The sequence below is a fragment of the Danio rerio genome, chromosome 2, assembly GCF_052040795.2.
Source record: "Danio rerio strain M-AB ecotype USA chromosome 2, GRCz13ab, whole genome shotgun sequence".
Taxonomy (NCBI): domain Eukaryota; kingdom Metazoa; phylum Chordata; class Actinopteri; order Cypriniformes; family Danionidae; genus Danio; species Danio rerio.
Genome location: NC_141022.1, coordinates 36002861 through 36023069, shown reverse-complemented (window position 1 = coordinate 36023069; position 20209 = coordinate 36002861). Strand labels below are relative to the sequence as shown.

The following is a 20209-nucleotide window of genomic DNA, read 5'->3' as shown; positions in this document are numbered from 1 at the left end:
ACGCTTGAAATGTAAAACCTAAGTGTTGACATGCTTTGTGTTACTCAGGAGCGGATAAGAGAGATGTTTGAGAACCTGATGCAGGTGGAGCATCCCAACATTGTGAAGTTTCACAAGTATTGGCTGGATATGAGGGAAAGCAGAGCGAGGGTGAGACTCGAAACACACCTGACAGAGTCAAACATCTGCGTGAACTTTGCCCTGAATTCAGGCATTCATGCTTTCTTTCATTTCACGCCACACAGGTGATTTTTATCACAGAATATATGTCATCTGGAAGTCTCAAGCAGTTTCTGAAGAAGACCAAGAAGAACCATAAAACTATGAATGTAAAGGTGAGATGTTGCATCAGTGTCTGAAAGTAAATGGTCTACTGCTGGAAAGCTGGAGGACAACACCACCTTCTGGTAGAAATATAACAAAATCTGACGCTTTCTGTGTGTTTTAGGCTTGGAAGCGGTGGTGCACGCAGATACTCTCTGCCCTCAGGTAATAATAAAATGTCTGCAAATGTGCTTTTTAAAGACTAAGTAAAATGTTTTCCTAAGTCAGCCGTTTGTTGCTTGATTTCCCTAAAAGTGTAAACACTGTGGCTCTGTATGGGGCTTTCAAAACATTGCTTTGTTTAGCAACGTTGAATCAACCAATGGAGTTAGTTTGAGGATGGGATGTTTGTTTATTTAGCCAATGACAGATGAGGGGAGAGTTTGGTCGGGTGAAATAGGAAAAAATGGACGCTTTATTTATCCGCTTTATTAGTACTTTAATAAATTAAATGTGTGTAAATCATTTATACTTATATTTATATTTATTTTGAGAGTTAAGAAAACAGTATTTGGTGAATGACCCTGATTTTGAATCACAATAGAACAAAATAATTCTGACTAATTGACATTTTCTTGAGGGAAAATCTAAATGACAAATTTAAACCCATATTTGATGTACACTACCAGTCAAAAGTTTGGAGTCCGTTTTTTTAAATTATTATTATTATTTTTATTTAGCAATTTTAATCAAATTATTCTGTTCCTCAAGGCGGCTTTTATTAAATGTTTAAAAAAATGTTACATTGTCAAATACTTATTTATTAAATATTTATTTATTTCTTATTGTATGTCGTTTCAAATGAAATCATTACTCCAGTCATAATTGCTTTTATTACTATTACATTAATAAAAATTAATAATAGGGTTATTTCTAAACCATCATGTGACTCTGAAGCTAAAGCTGAGTAATGAAGCTAAAATTTCATCTTTAAAATCAATGGAATAAATTATTAAATAAAATTATAAACTAAATTTGAACAGGTATTTTATAGTGCAATAATATTTCACAATTTTTACTGTATTTTTGATTAAATTAATGCAGCCTTGGTAAATAGGATAAGCTTATTTGAAAACATTTAAAATTAGTACTGATCCCAAACTTTTGACCAGTAGTGGATATGGCTATAGAAAAAACTAAGAGACCACTTGAACATTCTCTGGATATTAGGTATGGGTTTGAGTAAAATGTTAGTTTTGTTTTATTCTATAAAGTCTGGCTTTTAACGTATTTTTTTCCAAATTTCAAATAAAATATTGCCATTTACAGCAAAAAAAATAAATAATAAATATTTTATTATTTGTTGTGATCAGGGCTATTTCACCTAATATTGATTTCTCTTATTGAACTCTGTTAATGTTGAAAAATGGTTTTGTGTTCAAGGTGCCTTGATTTCATAAACATGATAAAAAGACCCATTTTTTGTTATTTTATTCAAAAACAGAAAACATTTCAATTTTTACTCCAACACATAGCTATAAATTGTGTTTGTTTGTGTGTCTGTGTGTGTGTATATGCTGCATTTCCGATTTGATATCACCTTATTTTGATGGTCCCTTTAATGCATTTTGTTGAATTTAAGTTACATTGCATCTACATGCCTACTAATTCTCATTAGATTATAAGTAGACTGTTAGGTTGGGGTTAGTGTAAGTTTAACATGTACTTGAGTTTCCTATAGTCAGTTAAATGTCTGTTGAAGGGGCAGATATTAAGCAGACAGTCCTATTAATCAAATGAAAATTAATTGGTTTGTAGTTGCAATGCAACTTCTAGTCAACAAAATGTGCAATAGGGACCATCAAAATAAAGTATTACCAAACTTTTTTCTTTTATTATTAAAATTTGCTATTTTAAATAGAAACACAAACATATTTTATGTTATTGTTAATTAAAAGTTTATTTGTATGGAAAAAATGTTTCATTTCTCTTTAGTTATTTACACTCATGTGATCCTCCCATCATCCATGGGAACCTGACCTGTGACACCATCTTTATCCAGCACAACGGCCTCATAAAGATTGGTTCAGGTATGACAGTGGTCTTTTAATCTTTCCTTTTAGGCTTTAACTTAATCATTTCACTTCTGAACATTTCTGACATTTATTATTTGCTTCAAGTAGACATTTATACAATTTGTTTCGTTTACAGTGTGGCACAGGCTGTTTGTTAACGGTGAGTCCATTTCCAGCTCTATATGCCATGTGCACAGGAATGTGGTTATCTGTTCAGAAAACACAGACTGGACTTAGACTGTTTCTTTTCCTTCCTTCCTTACACAATGCTTTGCATATTTTGGCTCAGAATCATGGCGGTTATGTAATGTACTGTAGAGTTTCTTGTCAGCCTTTACAGTCCAAGACATAAATAAAGAAAATAAGCCCAATTCCCCCTTCAGACTATTTATGTTGGACTCCTACCCATGTGCTGGAGATCTTATTTATGTATGTTTACTGGCCATAATTCTTTTAGCCACTTAATGTTATAAATAGAGTGTAAATGTTGTGTTTTTTGCCTTTCCTTCAGTATTTGCTGAGGCGATTCATGGGAATGTGCATCAGCATCGAGATGAAGTGCGGAACCAGCATTTCTTTGCACCAGAGTATGGCAGTGAGTATCTGATGTCTGTAACAGTTTTATTCAGAAGGAGGTTTTCAAGCATAAATACAGTAAAGGTATAATACTGCCTTTTGTACAGTGGAATAGGAGCTGTTAAATGTTATTATTTCTGGACAAAAGTATATTGATCATTTTTATGATCTAAGTCTTATACATAATTTTATACATAGTACAAGTCTCAAATATTGTCTTTTTACAGTTGAAGTCAGAATTATTTGCCCTCCTGTTTATTTTTCCCCAAATAAATTTTTAACAGAGAGATTTTTTTTCAACACATTTCTAATCATAATAGTTTTAATAACTCATTTCTAATAACTGATTTATTTTATCTTTGCCATGATGACAGTAAATAACATTTGACTAGATATTGTTCAAGACACTTACATACAGGTTAGACAATAGGTTAACTAGGAAGGTTAGGGTAATTTGACAAGTTATTGTATAACGAGGGTTTGTTCTGAAGACTATCGAATAAAAAATATAGCCTAAAGGAGCTAATAATTTTTAACTTAAAATGTTTATTAAAAATTAAAAACTGCTTTCCTTCTAGCCGAAATAAAATAAATTTTCCTGAAGAAAAAAATATTATCAGACATACTGTGAAAATTTCCTTGCTCTGTTAAACATCATTTGGGAAATATTTAAAAAAGAAAATAAATTCAAATGAGGGCTAATAATTCTGACTACATGTGAATCTATATATAAGCACCATGTTAAATATTTATACCTTTGCTTCTATCATTCAAACCAATTAGCTTTAACCAATTGAATAAATATGGCATAGTTCATTTTATTTTAATTTCTTGCTTTATATATATATATATATATATATATATATATATATATATATATATATATATATATATATATATAGATAGATAGATAGATAGATAGATAGATAGATAGTAAATACAACTATATATAAAATATACTATAAAAAAGTATATTGTTTCAGATTATATAGTTTGTTTTTACTGAATGAATCATTATTTTTCCCATATTTTAATATTTTCATTTTTAAAATGTATCATTATTTTTTTTTCTTCAATTTTGCTAATTGTGTTTGATGCAAACAACAAAATAGTAAGTCTAGTCTTTGACCCATATACATGTATATTTGTGGTCTGATAGTCTAGAAAAAGTTTAATGACATTACCGTCTCTTTCGTTTTCTCTCTCTTTTTCCAGTTGCTGAAGATAACTACGCAATTGATATATTTTCATTCGGTATCTGTGGCTTGGAGGTTTGTAAACTAATTGAATAATCTAAAAAAAAGCAAATGTATCAATTCCAACATATCAACATTTAACAGCATGGCATTTTCATTTCATGTTTCTCCTTTACCTTTAGATGGCAGTGTTGGAAATCCAGGCCAATGGAGACACTGCTGTTGCGAAAGAGGCCATTGATTATGCTGGACAGTCACTTGAAGACCCTCTAATGAGGGTAAAACACTTAAAGCACGTTTATAATTAATACTCTGCTGAATTATTTAATCTAACACTCTTGTCTCTTTACACTGACAGGAATTTATTCAGTCATGTGTACGCACAGAAGCCAAATCACGGCCTACCGCTCACGATCTGCTCTTCCACCGGGTGTTATTTGAGGTGCACTCCTTAAAGCTGCTTGCTGCGCACTGCTTTATCAATAACCAGTGTAAGTGGACATAGGAAAACACTCTTGTTTAAACTTATAGGCTATTTCCCTCATAGCATTCCTTTAATTTTGTTCTTCGACAAAGCAGAACTGTTAAGCCTGACCCATTAATGCAAAAACCAATGTGTAGTTTGATATTTGATGTTGATGAAGCCTTTATTTGTCACACACACTTTTACATGTAGCAAAATTTCTTCAGTTGAATTTATATTTTATGTGTTTTTCAGATCTTCTCCCTGAGAACTGCGTGGAAGAGAAGACAAAATCTTATGACCCCAATGGCATCATGGCAGAGATTAATCATCGCAATCGACCTGGAGTTCATCTAAAGTAAGTTTCTCAAACTAAATCTTGCTGCGTCTCAATCAGCAACCATAGATTTCAAGGTTCTTAATCAGTAGGTCACGTGCATGAATTTGGGTTCTAGTAAGGACAGGGATGAGCTTGGTTCACTACCCATTGGGACACGCTGAGAACGTCCTCATCATGCATCATCAAAAATGGAGATTGTGAACAACAGCAGAATTAATGGTATTCATATATGAGCAATTCCATACAAATGACAAACTTGCCATAAAAAAAAAATGTTTTCACCAAAATACCAAAACTCTTTCACAAAAATGCCTCTGTCAATGTTTTCAAACAATTATATTTGATTTACCATTCACACAAGTGGCGATTTTACACCTGTCACATCCAGAACGGAGAGATATCGCATCCATAACAATGTTTTTTCATCATTAATGTAACATAAAATAGAATCAATCGTGTTTGTTCTATAGTGAGGCAACTGTTGTCCTTTTGATTAGCATTATTGTTTTTTTGGTTGTGCAGTTTAATTTAATTTCTACAAAGTATGTTGTATATTGCAAACTTACATACTTATTTTGGTCACAACCATAATGCATGTTTATTTTCCTCATTTAAATTTTAAAAATGTTTACAAATTAATATTTTTCTGATAACTTTGAGCTGTTTTGGAAAATATAATATAATTCAATATATTGTTACCGAATACTTTCTCTGTGAATTTATGTTTGTACTGTAAATGTCACATCCATAATGCTGGAATTGCTCGTATATTAAAGTTTTATTAGTACATTATAGCTAAAAAATTTGATTATTTTTAACAATTATTCGATTATCATTATCATTTCAACCATTAAACAATTATAAATGTTTGCTAGATTTAGATTTAGTTGTGTTCGTTCATGTTAAAAATAAATAAATAACTTATTCTTTTTAGAAAATCTTGTCTTGTATGTCATTACATTTGATGATTTTGGTCATGTGATTCATATTTCGCTTTTCCAAACTTACGTTAAGGGCACATAATGCCTGCACCTGGATTTTCACTGTGCATTGTGGGATTTTTCAGGTCACTGGAAGAATTTGATGGCACTTAAAATGGCATCAATGCAAAATCAGTGCACTGACTACTGAGCAAGGGTGCAGATTAAAACTCACCCGCTGATTGCTTCCTATTTTTCTCTGACATCCTTCATGTTTTTTTTTCTTAGATACTCTCACGTCTCTCCTCTGGAGCTGGACAAATTCCTTGAGGATGTGAAGTGAGTGATGGAGAAGATCAACTGATTTTACAGTTAGACTCTTTTTGTTTCCATGCTTCTGCATTTTAAAACCTTTGCTCCCACATGAACAGGAACGGTATATATCCCCTGATGAACTTTGCTTCCCAGCGGCCACATCCTATCCCCCGCGCTCTTTCTCTGTCACAGGAACAGATGGAGACTGTGAAGACCCCAACGCCAGAGCCACAAGAGACCGAAACCAGAAAGGTTAGAAAAAACCGCAAGAGATCTGTACATTCACACAGCTCAGAATCGCAATTCATTTTAAACATTGTTTTTTTAATACTAAATATTTGCTAATCTAACAAACCAATGAGAAGTCTGTTAAAATCTGAAGAACAATGATTAGTTTAAGCTGACACTTTAAACATTTCCCAGAAATAGTGATCAGTGCATTCCTCTAAATACAAAGCATGTATAAGTAACTTTCTGTCATTTAAAAAAAAAAAAAAAGACTTGTTCATGTTTAAAACCTGGTGAAACTTGAATCACAACAGTTAGGAGTAAAATCCTTGTTTTTTCGCATAGGTTGTCCAGATCCACTGTAATTTGGAAGCAACTGAGGAAGGCACAAGGAGTCATGTAAGTCTCATTTGTAGTTTAGCTGAAAGGGCACCTTTTTTACCCCTTTTACAAGATGTAAGATAAGATAATTCATAATAGCCTAAAGAATCTGCCTATTTTGTCTGAGTAGAGTGTAGCTTTATTTTGTAGCCTGTGGCTTTAAATGCAAATTAGCTGCTTCTCCCTGCCCACCATTCCCATGTGCATGTCTGCTTCTCCTGCATTACATCAGATAAACAGCAGTCAGTGATAGAGACAGACTCGATTAAAGCTGAAATACAGCTCATTAGTCAAAAATACCAAGTACGTTTTTCATGTATTTGTGGTGGAAGTTAATCAAGCCTTTTTAAAATGATGAGTCACACACAAATGCAGTTTGCCATACACGCACATATATTAGCATTTACTGACACCATGTGGTCGTGGTGATTATAGCTGTTAAGAATTACATGTTAATTTTACTTTTTTTACCACAAACATGCTCTGTTTTAAAAATGGTTTAAAATTATAGAACTTATAAAAACCACAGAGAGTTGTGATATTTTAATCTCACTTTATTTGCAATGAAATGTTCTGTGGACATGTGTTTACATGTTATTACAGAAACATGGCGTCTTGTAAATCACTTCGGTAGGCGGGGAAAACCCCACTCCTACGTCATGTTGCAGTGGGCCTCGAAATCACTAGGATTTGTGTCCTATTTGAACATCAGGAAATAAAAAATAAAAAAAAGGACTTGTGTTTGTATCACTCCAATATGACTGTGGACATATAACACCTACACAAAGTTCTGTCCAGACAGCTTACAAAAGTTGATTTACATCATAGGTGCCTTTTACATTTACATTTACATTTAGTCATTTAGCAGACACTTTTATCCAAAGCGACTTACAAATGAGGACAAGGAAGCAATTTACACAACTATAAGAGCAACAATGAATAAGTGCTATAGGCAAGTTTCAGGTCTGTGAAGTCTAAGAAGGAAAGCATTAGTAATTTTTTTTTTGAGTACAGTTAGTGGTGTATACAGAGAGGCAGTTGCAGATTAGGAAGTGAAGTGGAGACTAAATAGTTGAGTTTTTAGTTGTTTCTTGAAAACAGCGAGTGTCTCTGCCGTTCCGATGCAGTTAGGGAGTTCATTCCTTTAAAAGTAAATAGTCTGTGAACATTGTGCATCATCTGTCTTTTTTCCTGTCTTTTTAGCTCTCTCTGTTTTTAAAGATGGATGACAGGCTTCACCGCCAGCTTAGCTGTGATGTTTTGCCATGTAAGTCAATGTTCACACATTCAATTATGTTCTTGGTGTTTATTTTTTGATAAAACACTTTAGGCAAGTAATTACTGCACATTTAAATATGAGGCAAATCTGTCAAGAATGCATTAAAATTGGACTGTCAAATATAAATCTTGAAAGAACATTTAAAGTTGTGTTTGTTTGTTATTTCCAGCTGACAGTCCCAAAGATTTGGCTAGTGAGTTGGTTCACCATGCTTTCATAAGCGAGGTAAGCATGAGATCTTTTGTTTTATACATGAATATAATAGTCAAGTCAATTTCATTTGTATAGTACTTTTTATAAAAGATCAGCTTTACAGTTGAATTGTTTTATGAACTGTGTAAAATATGAATCAATTCACATTGCATGTTTAACTTTATTGGTATATAATATTTATGGATAAAGGTGTGTTTTTACTGAATATGGTTATCTTTAAAATATGTAAAAGGACACGCAATTACTAAACCTAGTTGTTTGAAGAAAAGTAGCATAAATATTATGTTTTTATAATAAACAGAAACTATTTTTTTTAGATTTAAAGCTGGATTATCTTGTTATAATTGAAAATTGCTTCTTTCCTGTAACTCCTATTCAACTTTGAATATATTTTGTGACTATTTTGAACAGTCACAAGCTTACGTACCATTAACTGATGTGTATCGCTCTCACTGCTAAATGATGCATGTAAACATCAGTTAACATTTCACTATCACACGACTCTATCCAGTTTAAGGATTTAATTGAAGGTCATGCCATTTACAAACAGCTTAATGCCACAGCCATATCACCCTGCAGCCCAAGACCGGTTACTCACTGAAGCTAAGCAGGGCTGAGCCTGGTCAGTACCTGGATGGGAGACCACTTGGGAACACTAGGTTGCTGTTGGAAGGGGTGTTAGTGAGGCCAGCAGGGGGCGCTCAAACTGTGGTCTGTGGGAGTCCTAATGCCTCAGTAAAAGTGAAGGGGACTCTACACTTTCAGTGGGCGCCGTCTTTCGGATGAGACGTTAAACCGCGGTCTTGACTCTCTGTGGTCATTAAAAATCCCATGGCACTTCTCGTGAAAGAGCAGGGGTGTAACCCTGGTGTCCGGGCCAAAGTCCCTCTATCGGCCTTACGATCATGGCCTCCCAATCATCCCCTTCCACCGAATTGGCTCTATCACTGTCTCTCCACTCCATCAATAGCTGGTGTGTGGTGACCCCCCCCATGATTGTGAACTGCTTTGGGTGTATGGCCATAAACAATAAATGCGCTATATAAATACACATTACATTACATTAATGCAGACAGTCACCAGACTACAGTTGGTCAGTTCTTAGCCAACCTTACAAATTCCAAAATATGTGCGCTGACTAATGTCAATAAGGGTGTCACATTGACTTGACAAACCCCAAAGTTTCTGTTGTCACTGCTCTGCCTTTAGTCCCCTAGTAAGCAAGCCACAACTCAATTTGATGTCACATCACTGATTCTTGTATAGTAGTTAGTAGATAGTTGAGTCTTAAAGGGACAGTTCGCCTACAAGAAAAGACAATGTGCTTACCATTTACTCTTCCTGAAGTGGTTGCAAACCTTTGAGTTTCTTTATTCTGGTAAATAATTAAGAAGATATTTAGAAAAAAGCTGAAAACATGTAACAATTGACTTCCATAGTAAGAAAAACAAATACTATGGAAGTGAATTGTTGCCTGTTTTCAGCTTTCTTTAAAATGTCTTTGGTGTTTACCAGAAGAAAAGAAACCCATAAAGGTTTGTAGCAAGCTAAGGGTGAGTAAATGATGACAGAATATTCTTTTTTGGATGAACTGTCACTTCAAATGTCTTAAAGATAGTTCACCCAAAAATGAAAACTCTATCATAATTTACTCACCCTTCACTTCTTCCAAACCTGTTTGAGTTTCTTTGTTTTGTTGAACACTAAAAAGATATACTGAATCATTTTGTAAACCGGTAACCGTTGACAGTCTTAGTATTGGTTTTTTCTAATGTTGATGTCAATCGTCAATGGTTTACAACATTCTTCAAAATATCTTCTTGTGTGTTCAACAGAACAAAAAACTCAAGTTGGTTTGATGCCAGAATATTTAGTGTCCCTTCAATAAATTGTACAGTTCTGCAGTGTTTGATTGCGGTTGTGTTGCTTTTGTGTCTTGCAGGAAGACTGTGAGAAGCTGGCATGTTTTCTTGAGGATGCGTTATGTAAGCACTGGTCGGGGACATCCACCTCCCCTACTGCCATGGCTGTGATGTACTAAAGCCCAGCTGGTATAATAATAGACAAACAAAGCTTGAAGTTTGGGTCAGAGATCTAGTCTGACAGGAGGGAAATGTGACCAAAAGCACACCATTATATAATGAAGGTCATGACAAGATGGCTTTAAAGTGAGCAGCGGGCCTGGAAAAAAAAGAAGCTTGCACCACACCGCATGGTACCTGCACAAACTCCAAAGAGCTGTTAACCTGGATCTTGAAGTTCAAATTTCTGCTGTCATCTCACCATGACAAAGAAATGCATTTTCCAACATTACATTTCCTCTTTCAGTGCCAGCATTTTGGGTTGTGAATTATTATTATTATTATTTTGTTCTTTCAAGAATTTTAAAAACATCCCTTCAGGTCGTCATGCTTATGGCTTCATCCAGGCTCATCTAGCAAAGGACAGAATCTCACAAAATGAATGACAGAGTTTTGACAGAGGCTAAATGTATAAGAAATGATTGCTGCTTCCATCAGGCAATATGACTGGATCATTTGTTCCAGACTTAAATGTATTATTATTTATTCTTTTAAAACTTGATTACATGGTCTTGCTTTACATGTTGTAAGTTTCAAGCAAGAAAATGTATCAAAATATTTAGTTCTACTTTTTTTTAGATTATCTTTTGTATGTTTTAACAAGCTGGCTTTGAGCAAACGAATGTATGATACTATGACAAAAGTGCTCTTGGTGCCCGGTAAACTAATAGATCTCTACTTCAACTATTTGTAAGACCTTACATTTTTAAATGATGTCTTGCTCTTAATCTTACAGAGTTTAAAATGTCTCTACAGTGAAGCTATGTTGATCTCAAATGTTTGTTTTTCATACAGATGCTAATGAACTTTGCATTATGTTTGTAAACCATGGCAATAGCCATATCCTAGAATGGTTTAGCTCACTAACATTTGGAGTCAGTATGATTTTCTTTTTTAAGTGAGACTTTTATCCAACAAAGACTTATTAGATTGATCAAAACTGATATTATGGACTTAGATTTGTAAAACGAATCATATTTCCAAATGCTGTTCTTATGAACGTTCTATTAATGCTTAAAATATCATGGTTTTCACAAAGAGACACTCAGAAATAAAGGTACAAAATCTGTCACTGGGGCAGTACCTTTTCAAAAGGTACATTTTTGTTCCTACACTCAAAATATACAGGCTGGGCCATTTATATGGATACACCTTATAAAACTTATTGGGAATTTCACAAGAAAAACAATGATGTGCTTGGTTTTAACGTTACTTTATTCTTTCATGAGTTATTTACAAGCCCCTTCACATATACTAATATGCCTCAAACATGACATTAATATCACCAGCCATTCCCATTTTATTAAGCTGTATCATTTTTAAATTCATTGGGACAACTTTATTATTTATGAACAATCAACAAATTTGTTAAAAGTTTTAAGCTAAACTTAGTTGATTTGTGTTGGGTCAGCATGAATGAATTATGTGGAAATCTGCATTATTTACAGTGTAATAGTTCCTTAAAGGTACATTTTAATACCCCAAAAGTTCAAATGTGTATCTTTTATTAACTTGAAGGTACAAAAGTGTAACCCAAAGGTACTAGTATCCACCTCTATGGTACAAAAGTCTACCTTTTGAAATAGTACCACCCCAGTGACAGATTTTATACCTTTATATCTGAGTGCATATAGAGCAACTTAACTTTTTTATCAATGATTCTAGGTAGAAACACTTCTTGAGCACCAAATAGGAATTTTTTGAGTGTGAAATCAGTTAATTCAGTGTTAATTCAGCAAAATCAACGACTTTTTAACAGCTATTTTGAATTCTAACAAAATTCCTGAATATCACTTCAAGTAAATGCAATCTAAAAGATTTTGCTTAGACTTTTTTATATTTAACATCATACTTATGTCAAGTGTACACAAATGTTCGATCTGATATTTGCTCAGTTTTAATTAATAAAGCATCTGGTTTTTATTTTATGAAGAAACTGATTCTAATTACTAGCTTTCCAAATCAGATATTTTTAACTAAAGCAACTTGATGCAAACAATTAATCATGGTCAGTGTACCAGTGTGGACATGATTGACATGAGATGTTTTTAATTGCCTTTTTAATGTGAATATGAGCTGGTCCTAAATAGGCTGACTGCTCAAAGGTGTTTAACACAGTATATGGGCCAAGTTTGCTTTTCTTTGTCTTTTACACTGCATACAATAAACTGATCGTTGACTGACTTAGAAGAAGCAAGGTTTACTTTAATAAATCCCTCATTTGGGTGTGAAGGGCTGTCTGACATCTACCACAGTATGCGCACATTTTTATGTCATGCACAATATGATTCATACACTACATTGTATGTATTCTGCGTATGAGAACTTGAACTGTGTCAAGGCCAAAGATGTACTGGGTGCAGCGCTGGCAAGTGTGGATACTATATAGCAAATATAACATCTTGTTGTTGATCAACGCTGTTTTAGATTGCATAATTACAACAGTGTTCGTTCTGTGAAACCATCCATATTGCCATTGCCTTCCGAAGCAATAGTATCAATTTTAGAGATGCTTTCAGTACTGTACTCTAATGGCTTTGACTTCCCAGCATCTCTTGGCTTCAGAATATATGTGCATGTCAGAAAACGAATGCTTGGAATTATATATTTTTATGTTATATTGGCATGGTTTTGCGATGGATGTATTGCAGCTTTTTTTAACTATTAAAAGAGATATATTATCTCCATTCATTCTTACAGATTCAAATGATTGACATGAAAAAGCAGTTCATCTTCCCAGTGTTATTATGAGACTCAAATGTCTTGCAATGTAATGTATGTATGCGTATGTATGTATGTTTGTTTGTAGATACAAGAGATGAATGTACAGTGAGATGTTAAAATATACTCTTCCTAATTCCTGGTGTCCTTTCTCATCTGAATGAATATGACCTTTGCTTTGGGCAGTTTTACTTTATTTTATTATATTTTTATTGTGTTGAAACTGTATACTGTGACATGAAATACTATAACATTAAAATATATAATGAATACTTTAATATGACTGAATGCATTTCTTTTGTATTATAGCAAATGTCTAGTATATAGTGCATATGCAGTGCTCAGCATAATTGATCACACCCCATTTTGAAAATGAATGTTTCATCCATTTGTCAGTGAATATAGGAAATGTATTTTGGTGCATTTAAACGAAACGGATTTATTAAATAGATATATTTATTAAAATTATACTTTAGTCACCAATCATATTTAGAAATTGAAAGATAATACGATTAAATTTAAGAAAGATATTGCAGAACAAAATTACAACCTACAAAATATCAACTCAGTTTTTTTTCTTTTTTTCTTATTTTTTTTTTACTTCTTGATTTTTCTTTTTTTTTTTTAAACGTTTATTATTATTTTACTATAACATATACATTTGGGTGTACTAGTTTTTGGACCGTTATCTTATGTTATTTTGTTAGACAAGCTCCAGATTTGGCTTCAGTGCTGACTAATCTAATGCACACATATAATAATGTATAGCATCCTATTTAAAATATGATTTTAAAAGAGAGATTTGTGAGGGGTCTACCTATATATTCTGAGCACTGTATAACAATAATTCCCTGTGATGGGTTGCAGCTGGAAGGGCATCTGTTGCGTAAAACAAATGCTGGATAAGTTGGCGGTTCATTCCCTTGTGGCGACCCCAGATTAATAAAGGGACTCAGCCAAAAATGAATGAATGTATAACGTCACATGCTGTAAAAGTTCTACATTTACTATATATTGGCATTTTATAAGCATTTTGCTATTAAATTGATTGTACATTTACAGTAATAGCTGTTTTGCTGTTCTAGCATTGTTATATGATAAACTCCTTAAAATTATTTAATAACCAAATACATTAGTATAACAACCAATAACCAAAATATTACAATTTTCATTCTCTCATTCATTCATTTTCTTTTCGACTTGTCCCTTTATTAATCTGGGGTCACCACAGCAGAATGAACCGCCAACTTATCCAGCATATGTTTTAAGCAGCGGATGCCCTTCCAGCTGCAACCCAGTACTGGGAAAAATGCATTCACACTCATTCACACACATACACTATGGACAATTTAGCTTACCCAATTCACCAGTAGCGCATGTCTGGACTGTGGGGGAAACCGAACCACCTGGAGGAAACCCATGTCAACACAGGGAGAAAATGCAAACTCCACACAGAATTGCCAACTGACCTAGCCGAGGCTTGAACCAGTGACCTTTTTGCTGTGAGGCAACATCGCTACCCATTGCGCCACCAATTTTGCAGTTTTATGTTAAAATATTTAATGAGATCGTATTTGTACACAAATTCACTGTTAATAATAATAATAATAATAATAATAATATATATATATTCAGGCTGTACTTCTTTACTTTTACTCAAGTACAAAAGTGTAGTCAATAATTCGACTTTTACGTTTTAAACATGAGTATCTGTACTTTTACTTAATAAAAGGATGTGTATTGTTGCCATCTCTGCCTATATATATTTGCACGTTTTTTTATCAGACTTGTGTGTTTCTCCTGCAATCAGAACGTCTGCACTGCAGCTGCGCGTCTTTTACCCAACTCTTTTTTCTCTCCATCGATATTATCGCGAGATTTCATAGTCTTCCTCACCGTGTGGACGTTAGTGCTGGAAGGTGTGCTCAATGGCGGTCGCTGTTTCGGCGGTAAATGTAATATTTTTCTCAAATTTTCCCTTTATAGTTAAACAGCATTATCACATGCACATGTAGCAATGTTTCCTGTCAGAGGTTTCATTTCAAACAGCTAGATGAACAGTGGAATTGCTAACTAGCTTAGCGCACCCGAGCGGGATTTTCCTCTCGGCCTGCTGCAGCCGCTGCGTGCTTCTTTACATCCACTGTGATTTAATGCTAATGTTCGACCGACTTACTCGCCTCTGATGGATAATAGTTTAACCATCAGAGTCCTTTTAACGGGTTATTGCGAGGATGGTAATTTAAACTTTCGCGTTTACTCTGTTTCTGTACCCGCTACACGAGCTAACGTTTTCACATTCACATTGTCCTAACTTACATGAGCTGAATCCGCTTCCCTGCTGCAAGGCCCAGTACGAACGAAATGCTCTTGTCGAAAGAGTTTGAGCTATTTGGATTTTGCTTCCAGTTGTTATTTGCACTTGAAAGAGTTTATTTGCTCCAATTTATAGATAATTTTAACCGACGTTACATAAGGCCGTGTGGACGGTAAGAACGTTTGGGAGGGGGAGACTCGTAAAGCTTTCATTCAATGCTGCATTTAAACCTTTAGATGTAACGTTTATGTGATTATTCATAATATGAAATCTGTTTAGAGTCAATAAAGACCGCGTGAAGAGTTCAATTAGATTACCAGCACCTAAAACTCCTACCTATTAAAAAACACCAACACCAATACCATAACATGAAAAGTAAGCTGCAATGGTGGGAAATGAACGCAGTCTAACGAGTTTACTGAAACCTCTCTCTTTCTTTATAGACTCTGTTTTGAACAGTAAAAGCTCCCAATATATAAGACAGCCCAGCGGAGAGCAGGCGCTAGGTAAGGGGTTTATCAACTGCTTACCCCGAAATTACACTTCCCCTTTGTTATAAAAGGGGGTTGCCAAGTACTTTTGAGTATCATTTACCTTAGTTATTACACATGTTTGACAAACAGTAGATTGCATTAAGCAACCTGCACTTTTTTCATGAATTGCCCTAATTTAGTATGTGTATAATAAATATCATAAAATGTCAGTGCTGTAAATAGTTTTGCATAGTCATTACATGACAAACATCTTTTCATTATGTTCACCATTATTTGCCATCCAGAACTGTTGTACTATCCTGGTAGCTCTCGTCCTGTTATTTTTGGATGGAATTGAAAAATGTATGTGTTTTTGCACTAATATTCATGTTTGGGGAAATTGTTTTCATTATTTTAAAGTAAGAGTTCAGCAGAAATGAAAATGTACTGAGCCAGATGTTCCAAACAACTGCATTTATTAGCTGAAATGCTTTTCTCAATTATTTTGGTTTAGCAGAAAACATGGAGCGACTTGTAGATTTCAGTCATGGAAATAAAATAGAGTACTGTTTTTTTAAAACAAAAAAATCTGTTAGTGTATATTGGATTTTAATATGTGTCTGTACTAAACTGTAAAAATTAGGGCTGAACTATATAGTTTGAGCATTGATATCGCAGTGTGTGTCTCTGCAATAGTCACATAGCAGGTTTAGATTATTTATTAAAGATTAAAACATAAACATGTTATTAAAAAAAACTATTTAAACAATATTTATCTTTTCTCAGACAGGCGATATTATAAAATGAAACCAAAGATAAAAAAAAAAAACATTTGTTCTTCATCTTTTCTTTAATGTCGCCCTACACCTGCGTAACTTCTACCTTCCTTTAGCAATTTTTTTGTGCGTTGGTTAGCATCTTCCTCTACCTTTTGGGTGCTACCACAGGTTCCTTTGACAGTGCAGAACGTTTCGTCGACATTGTGTGGAGAAAACTTGCAAACATTCAGTCCAGCACTTCAGAATCACATGGCTAGCGATCTAAGGTTTCTGTAAATTTGGCAGGCTGAGAGCATTCTGTACTGTACAGGAGACACGGCACAGAGGATGTTGATTGACTGGTCTACAGCCAATCAGGATGCAAACACAATGCGCTGTAGAAAAAAAAATGTCATTGCACAAACAAAAAATCTGCGAAACCACGAAAAGCAGGCCATGTTATAGTGAGGGATTACTGTACACAAACTTGTGTATCTACAAGACAACTATTCAAAGACTTTTATTACTTGTCAATCTAAACTACATTTTTTATATATATATATATATACTATTTTATTTTATTTTTTTTCTTCTAATAATCTATGTAATGCTTTTTGGTTTAATTACCAGATGGCTCTTCAGTGTTTAATTTCAACAAAAATTGGAGAACTCCCATGCAGGTCATTCATCCATTGCTTCATTAAACATAAAATAAATTGATGTTAAGTAAAAACAAACAAAAAAAATGGTTATTGAAGTCATTTTTCACATCATATTTAGGTGCCTGAAGAGGAAATCAAGAAAAAATTAGTTTACATTCTATTATTGCACCTGCTTTCAAAAAAGCCCAATGCAGAAGTAATCCTCTGAATCAAAACAAATTAGAAAAGTCATTCAGTGAAAATCTTGCAATTACTCTTAAAAACAAAATCACATGTTTGGAAATTGGAACAACACAAGTAAATGCTTACTCGCACCAAGAACTATATGTACACCAACATGCTTTAAAAATATGTATAAAAATATTGCAGCTACTGCCACTTTAGAGTTTAAGTTTTAATTTTGAACTGCTGATGCTTGTATCATTCATCATCTGCAAAAAATTTGTTCTTGATTTCAGCTATTAGTTCAGACTTCATAACGCTTTACATGTAGTTTTTGGTGTGAATGGGTTTTAAAAGACCATTTTCATTTTTGGCTGAATTCTTCATTCATGTATCATTGGCACCACATTTCTCTGTACTAAAAGTGTTCAAACGAGGGCTTCCTGTCCTTAATGTTAGACCCAACGTTTTCCACCTGGATTTGGATGTCAATGATCTCAAATTGTTGTCTCCCTATCCAGTTCTCTTGATCTAAGTAGGTTTGTGTTTTTTCTTTTCTTTTTTTCTTTTTTGTCGTTTCTCTCTGTGTTGTCTGTGCTGTAGAGCATATCTCTTGACTGTACTAAATTTCCAAAGCCAATGGCAGAACCTTTTGGGTTCAAACCTCCTTAAGGGGGGGACAGTGCATCACTCTGGAGTTCATTTGAGCAAAGGTACTAAAGTTTTCTCTTGTGTAGTATTGAATTTAAAAAGGCTCACTTGCTTTAGCATATGCACTTTGAGGTTATATGGTCCTCCAGTGACCCACAGAATCAAGTGTTTGTTTCCACTGAGGGGTGAAGTCACCATGTGGTATGAATGCATGGTTCCCCTTTACCATGTTGTGGAGCCTGTTAATTGAATGCATACCAAATCATTTCATAATCAGCATCCTTTTAATTTAGTGTAAATTCTTTATAGCAAGCCATACTATGTTAAATAAAAGTTGTCAATGTGCCAAAATCCAGAAAGAAGTTTTAGAGCAAGCCTTAAATGACTTGAAATCAATTGTAATTTAAATATTAATATTTGAAATGTTTAATTGTTTACATAATTCATGTCATAGCTTTGGAGAATAATAATCCTGATGAACAATTTAACTGTCATTTGAATTTGCTCTTAAACTGGATGGTGGTTAAGCTTTAAGGAAGTTGTCCTGTGTGTATTGCAGTCCTGTGTGTGTGTGTGTGTCTTGAGCAGTTTCGCTGCAGCTCACATTCATCAGGTCTGACAGATGCCTGTGCTCTGTGCAGGGAGGTGAGGCTCTGATGATGGAGAATGGACAGAGCACGGCCTCGAAGCTCGGCCTGCCACCCCTCACTCCCGAACAGCAAGAGGCGCTACAGAAGGTGAGACTTTCATTCTAATTTCTGATGCACATGGGTGGAGGAATCAAGCATCTTTTGTGTTGTGACATTCCCCAACCTTACAAGGATCACACTTTTTTCAGAAAGCAAGTTAATATGTTGTTAACAATTTATTCTGCATGAAGAGTGAATGAGATTTGCGTATCTCTTGACTACTAAATTTTGTCTTTTTGTAATCATGAATAGCTTATAATAATGAATGTACATTAAATTAAGTAATGGATATATTGAAGCGCCCTAAAATTAAGCCCTTATTGTCTGAGATTTGGGGTTAATTTTTTTTATCCTCAGTTAAAATATGATTTATCAGATCCTAGATCATTTGATCTTGATAACAGATCTCTGGCTGATTTGTTTCTCTAACATTTTCCCGAATCAAATTAAAATGCCTGAATGAACTGATTTGAGATCGATGCATGTGTTGTGAAGGACCGATCTACAGAAATTGTACTAAAGTTGGGTCCGTACCTTTCCATAGTATGGGCTTGTATCTAAAAAGTTCTAATTGGTAACTTTAAAGTTAGCATGTTTAACTTCTCTTTCAGCCAATTTTTTTGTATTTCATCTTTTCGGTTTTTCTAGAAAATCTTTTTCCTGTCCTTTGACTTCATAAGCATGTGTCTGCTCAGTGCACATGTAAGCAAGCAGCGGACAAGAGCAAAGCCAGTGCTATGCCTTCGGTACTAGTGGCATCCGATTATCTGCTAGTACTATTCTCAATCACTGGTACATTATTGTGAAGATGGAATTGAATTTGATTTCACAAAAGTAAAAGTTTATATAATTTTCTGATTGAATTTGTGAAGTCATTGCTTTTATATAATGTTTTAGAGAAAAGCCTATGCCACTTGTTGTCCACCTGGGTTGCTTTAGTGGGTTAATGTTATTTCTCCCTATTTGTAGGCAAAGAAGTATGCCATGGAACAAAGCATCAAGAGCGTCCTGGTCAAGCAGACCATCGCCCATCAGCAGCAACAGCTCACCAACCTACAGGTGAAACTATTTTAGGACATGCAATGATAGAGTTGGATATATACATTTAAAGAAAACATATATATATATATAAATTTAATTTAGCTTTGAGAAGAAGAAAAAAACCATTGCCACTCACAAGCCAACTACATAATTGCGTTGATGACAACCATGCATTTACATCAGATAGAATTGGTATAATTTAATATCAGTAAAAAAACCTCTAAATGGTCATCTGACAACATCCACTTATGGTTAAAATCTGCATTACAGTGATAAAATGGGTTAATTTTTGTCGACAGATGCCTAATTCTCTTCAAATGGCATCGTTAACGATGGGTTTTGGAGATCCCCTCTCACCACTACAGTCTGTAAGTACAAGTTTGTCGCTGTAATCTCAGTTGTCT

The 20209-nt window shown here is 34.3% G+C and overlaps 2 protein-coding genes and 1 non-coding gene across 59 annotated transcripts in view; all 3 read left to right on the top strand.

Annotated features, from left to right (window-relative positions):
• Window positions 1–13330, top strand: part of nrbp2a (nuclear receptor binding protein 2a) — a 65254-nt gene extending 51924 nt beyond the window's left edge. For 2 of the 10 annotated variants that reach the window (XR_015478670.1, XR_015478673.1), the window contains 17 exons: window positions 49–150; window positions 246–335; window positions 449–489; window positions 2260–2354; window positions 2476–2499; window positions 2851–2934; window positions 4131–4186; window positions 4294–4389; window positions 4470–4602; window positions 4830–4932; window positions 6123–6173; window positions 6266–6401; window positions 6723–6776; window positions 7962–8025; window positions 8207–8262; window positions 10193–10721; window positions 11935–13330. Coding sequence is in view for 2 of the 10 variants with exons in the window: in XM_087241039.1 (XP_087097165.1) it covers window positions 49–150; window positions 246–335; window positions 449–489; window positions 2260–2354; window positions 2476–2499; window positions 2851–2934; window positions 4131–4186; window positions 4294–4389; window positions 4470–4602; window positions 4830–4932; window positions 6123–6173; window positions 6266–6401; window positions 6723–6776; window positions 7962–8025; window positions 8207–8262; window positions 10193–10291 (1284 nt within the window). In the remaining 8 variants the exon portion in view is untranslated. Of the gene's footprint in view, window positions 1–48; window positions 151–245; window positions 336–448; window positions 490–2259; window positions 2355–2475; window positions 2500–2850; window positions 2935–4130; window positions 4187–4293; window positions 4390–4469; window positions 4603–4829; window positions 4933–6122; window positions 6174–6265; window positions 6402–6722; window positions 6777–7961; window positions 8026–8206; window positions 8263–10192 lie in introns of all 10 variants that reach the window. The other 8 variants (XR_015478671.1, XR_015478674.1, XR_015478667.1 and 5 more) reach the window with 5 other exon arrangements.
• A 1588-nt stretch (window positions 13331–14918) lies between these two features.
• Window positions 14919–20209, top strand: part of puf60a (poly-U binding splicing factor a) — a 17866-nt gene continuing 12575 nt past the window's right edge. For 4 of the 48 annotated variants that reach the window (XR_015477834.1, XR_015477822.1, XM_087239701.1 and 1 more), the window contains exons 1-6: window positions 14927–15001; window positions 15813–15875; window positions 18028–18137; window positions 18717–18812; window positions 19734–19823; window positions 20105–20173. Coding sequence is in view for 25 of the 48 variants with exons in the window: in XM_087239701.1 (XP_087095827.1) it covers window positions 18732–18812; window positions 19734–19823; window positions 20105–20173 (240 nt within the window). In the remaining 23 variants the exon portion in view is untranslated. Of the gene's footprint in view, window positions 15008–15812; window positions 15876–18027; window positions 18138–18634; window positions 18813–19733; window positions 19824–20104; window positions 20174–20209 lie in introns of all 48 variants that reach the window. The other 44 variants (XR_015477832.1, XR_015477826.1, XM_087239700.1 and 41 more) reach the window with 13 other exon arrangements.
• LOC137488409 (small nucleolar RNA SNORA57) lies at window positions 19431–19564 on the top strand. Its single transcript, XR_015479316.1, has one exon. It is a non-coding gene; the product is annotated as a small nucleolar RNA SNORA57 (small nucleolar RNA).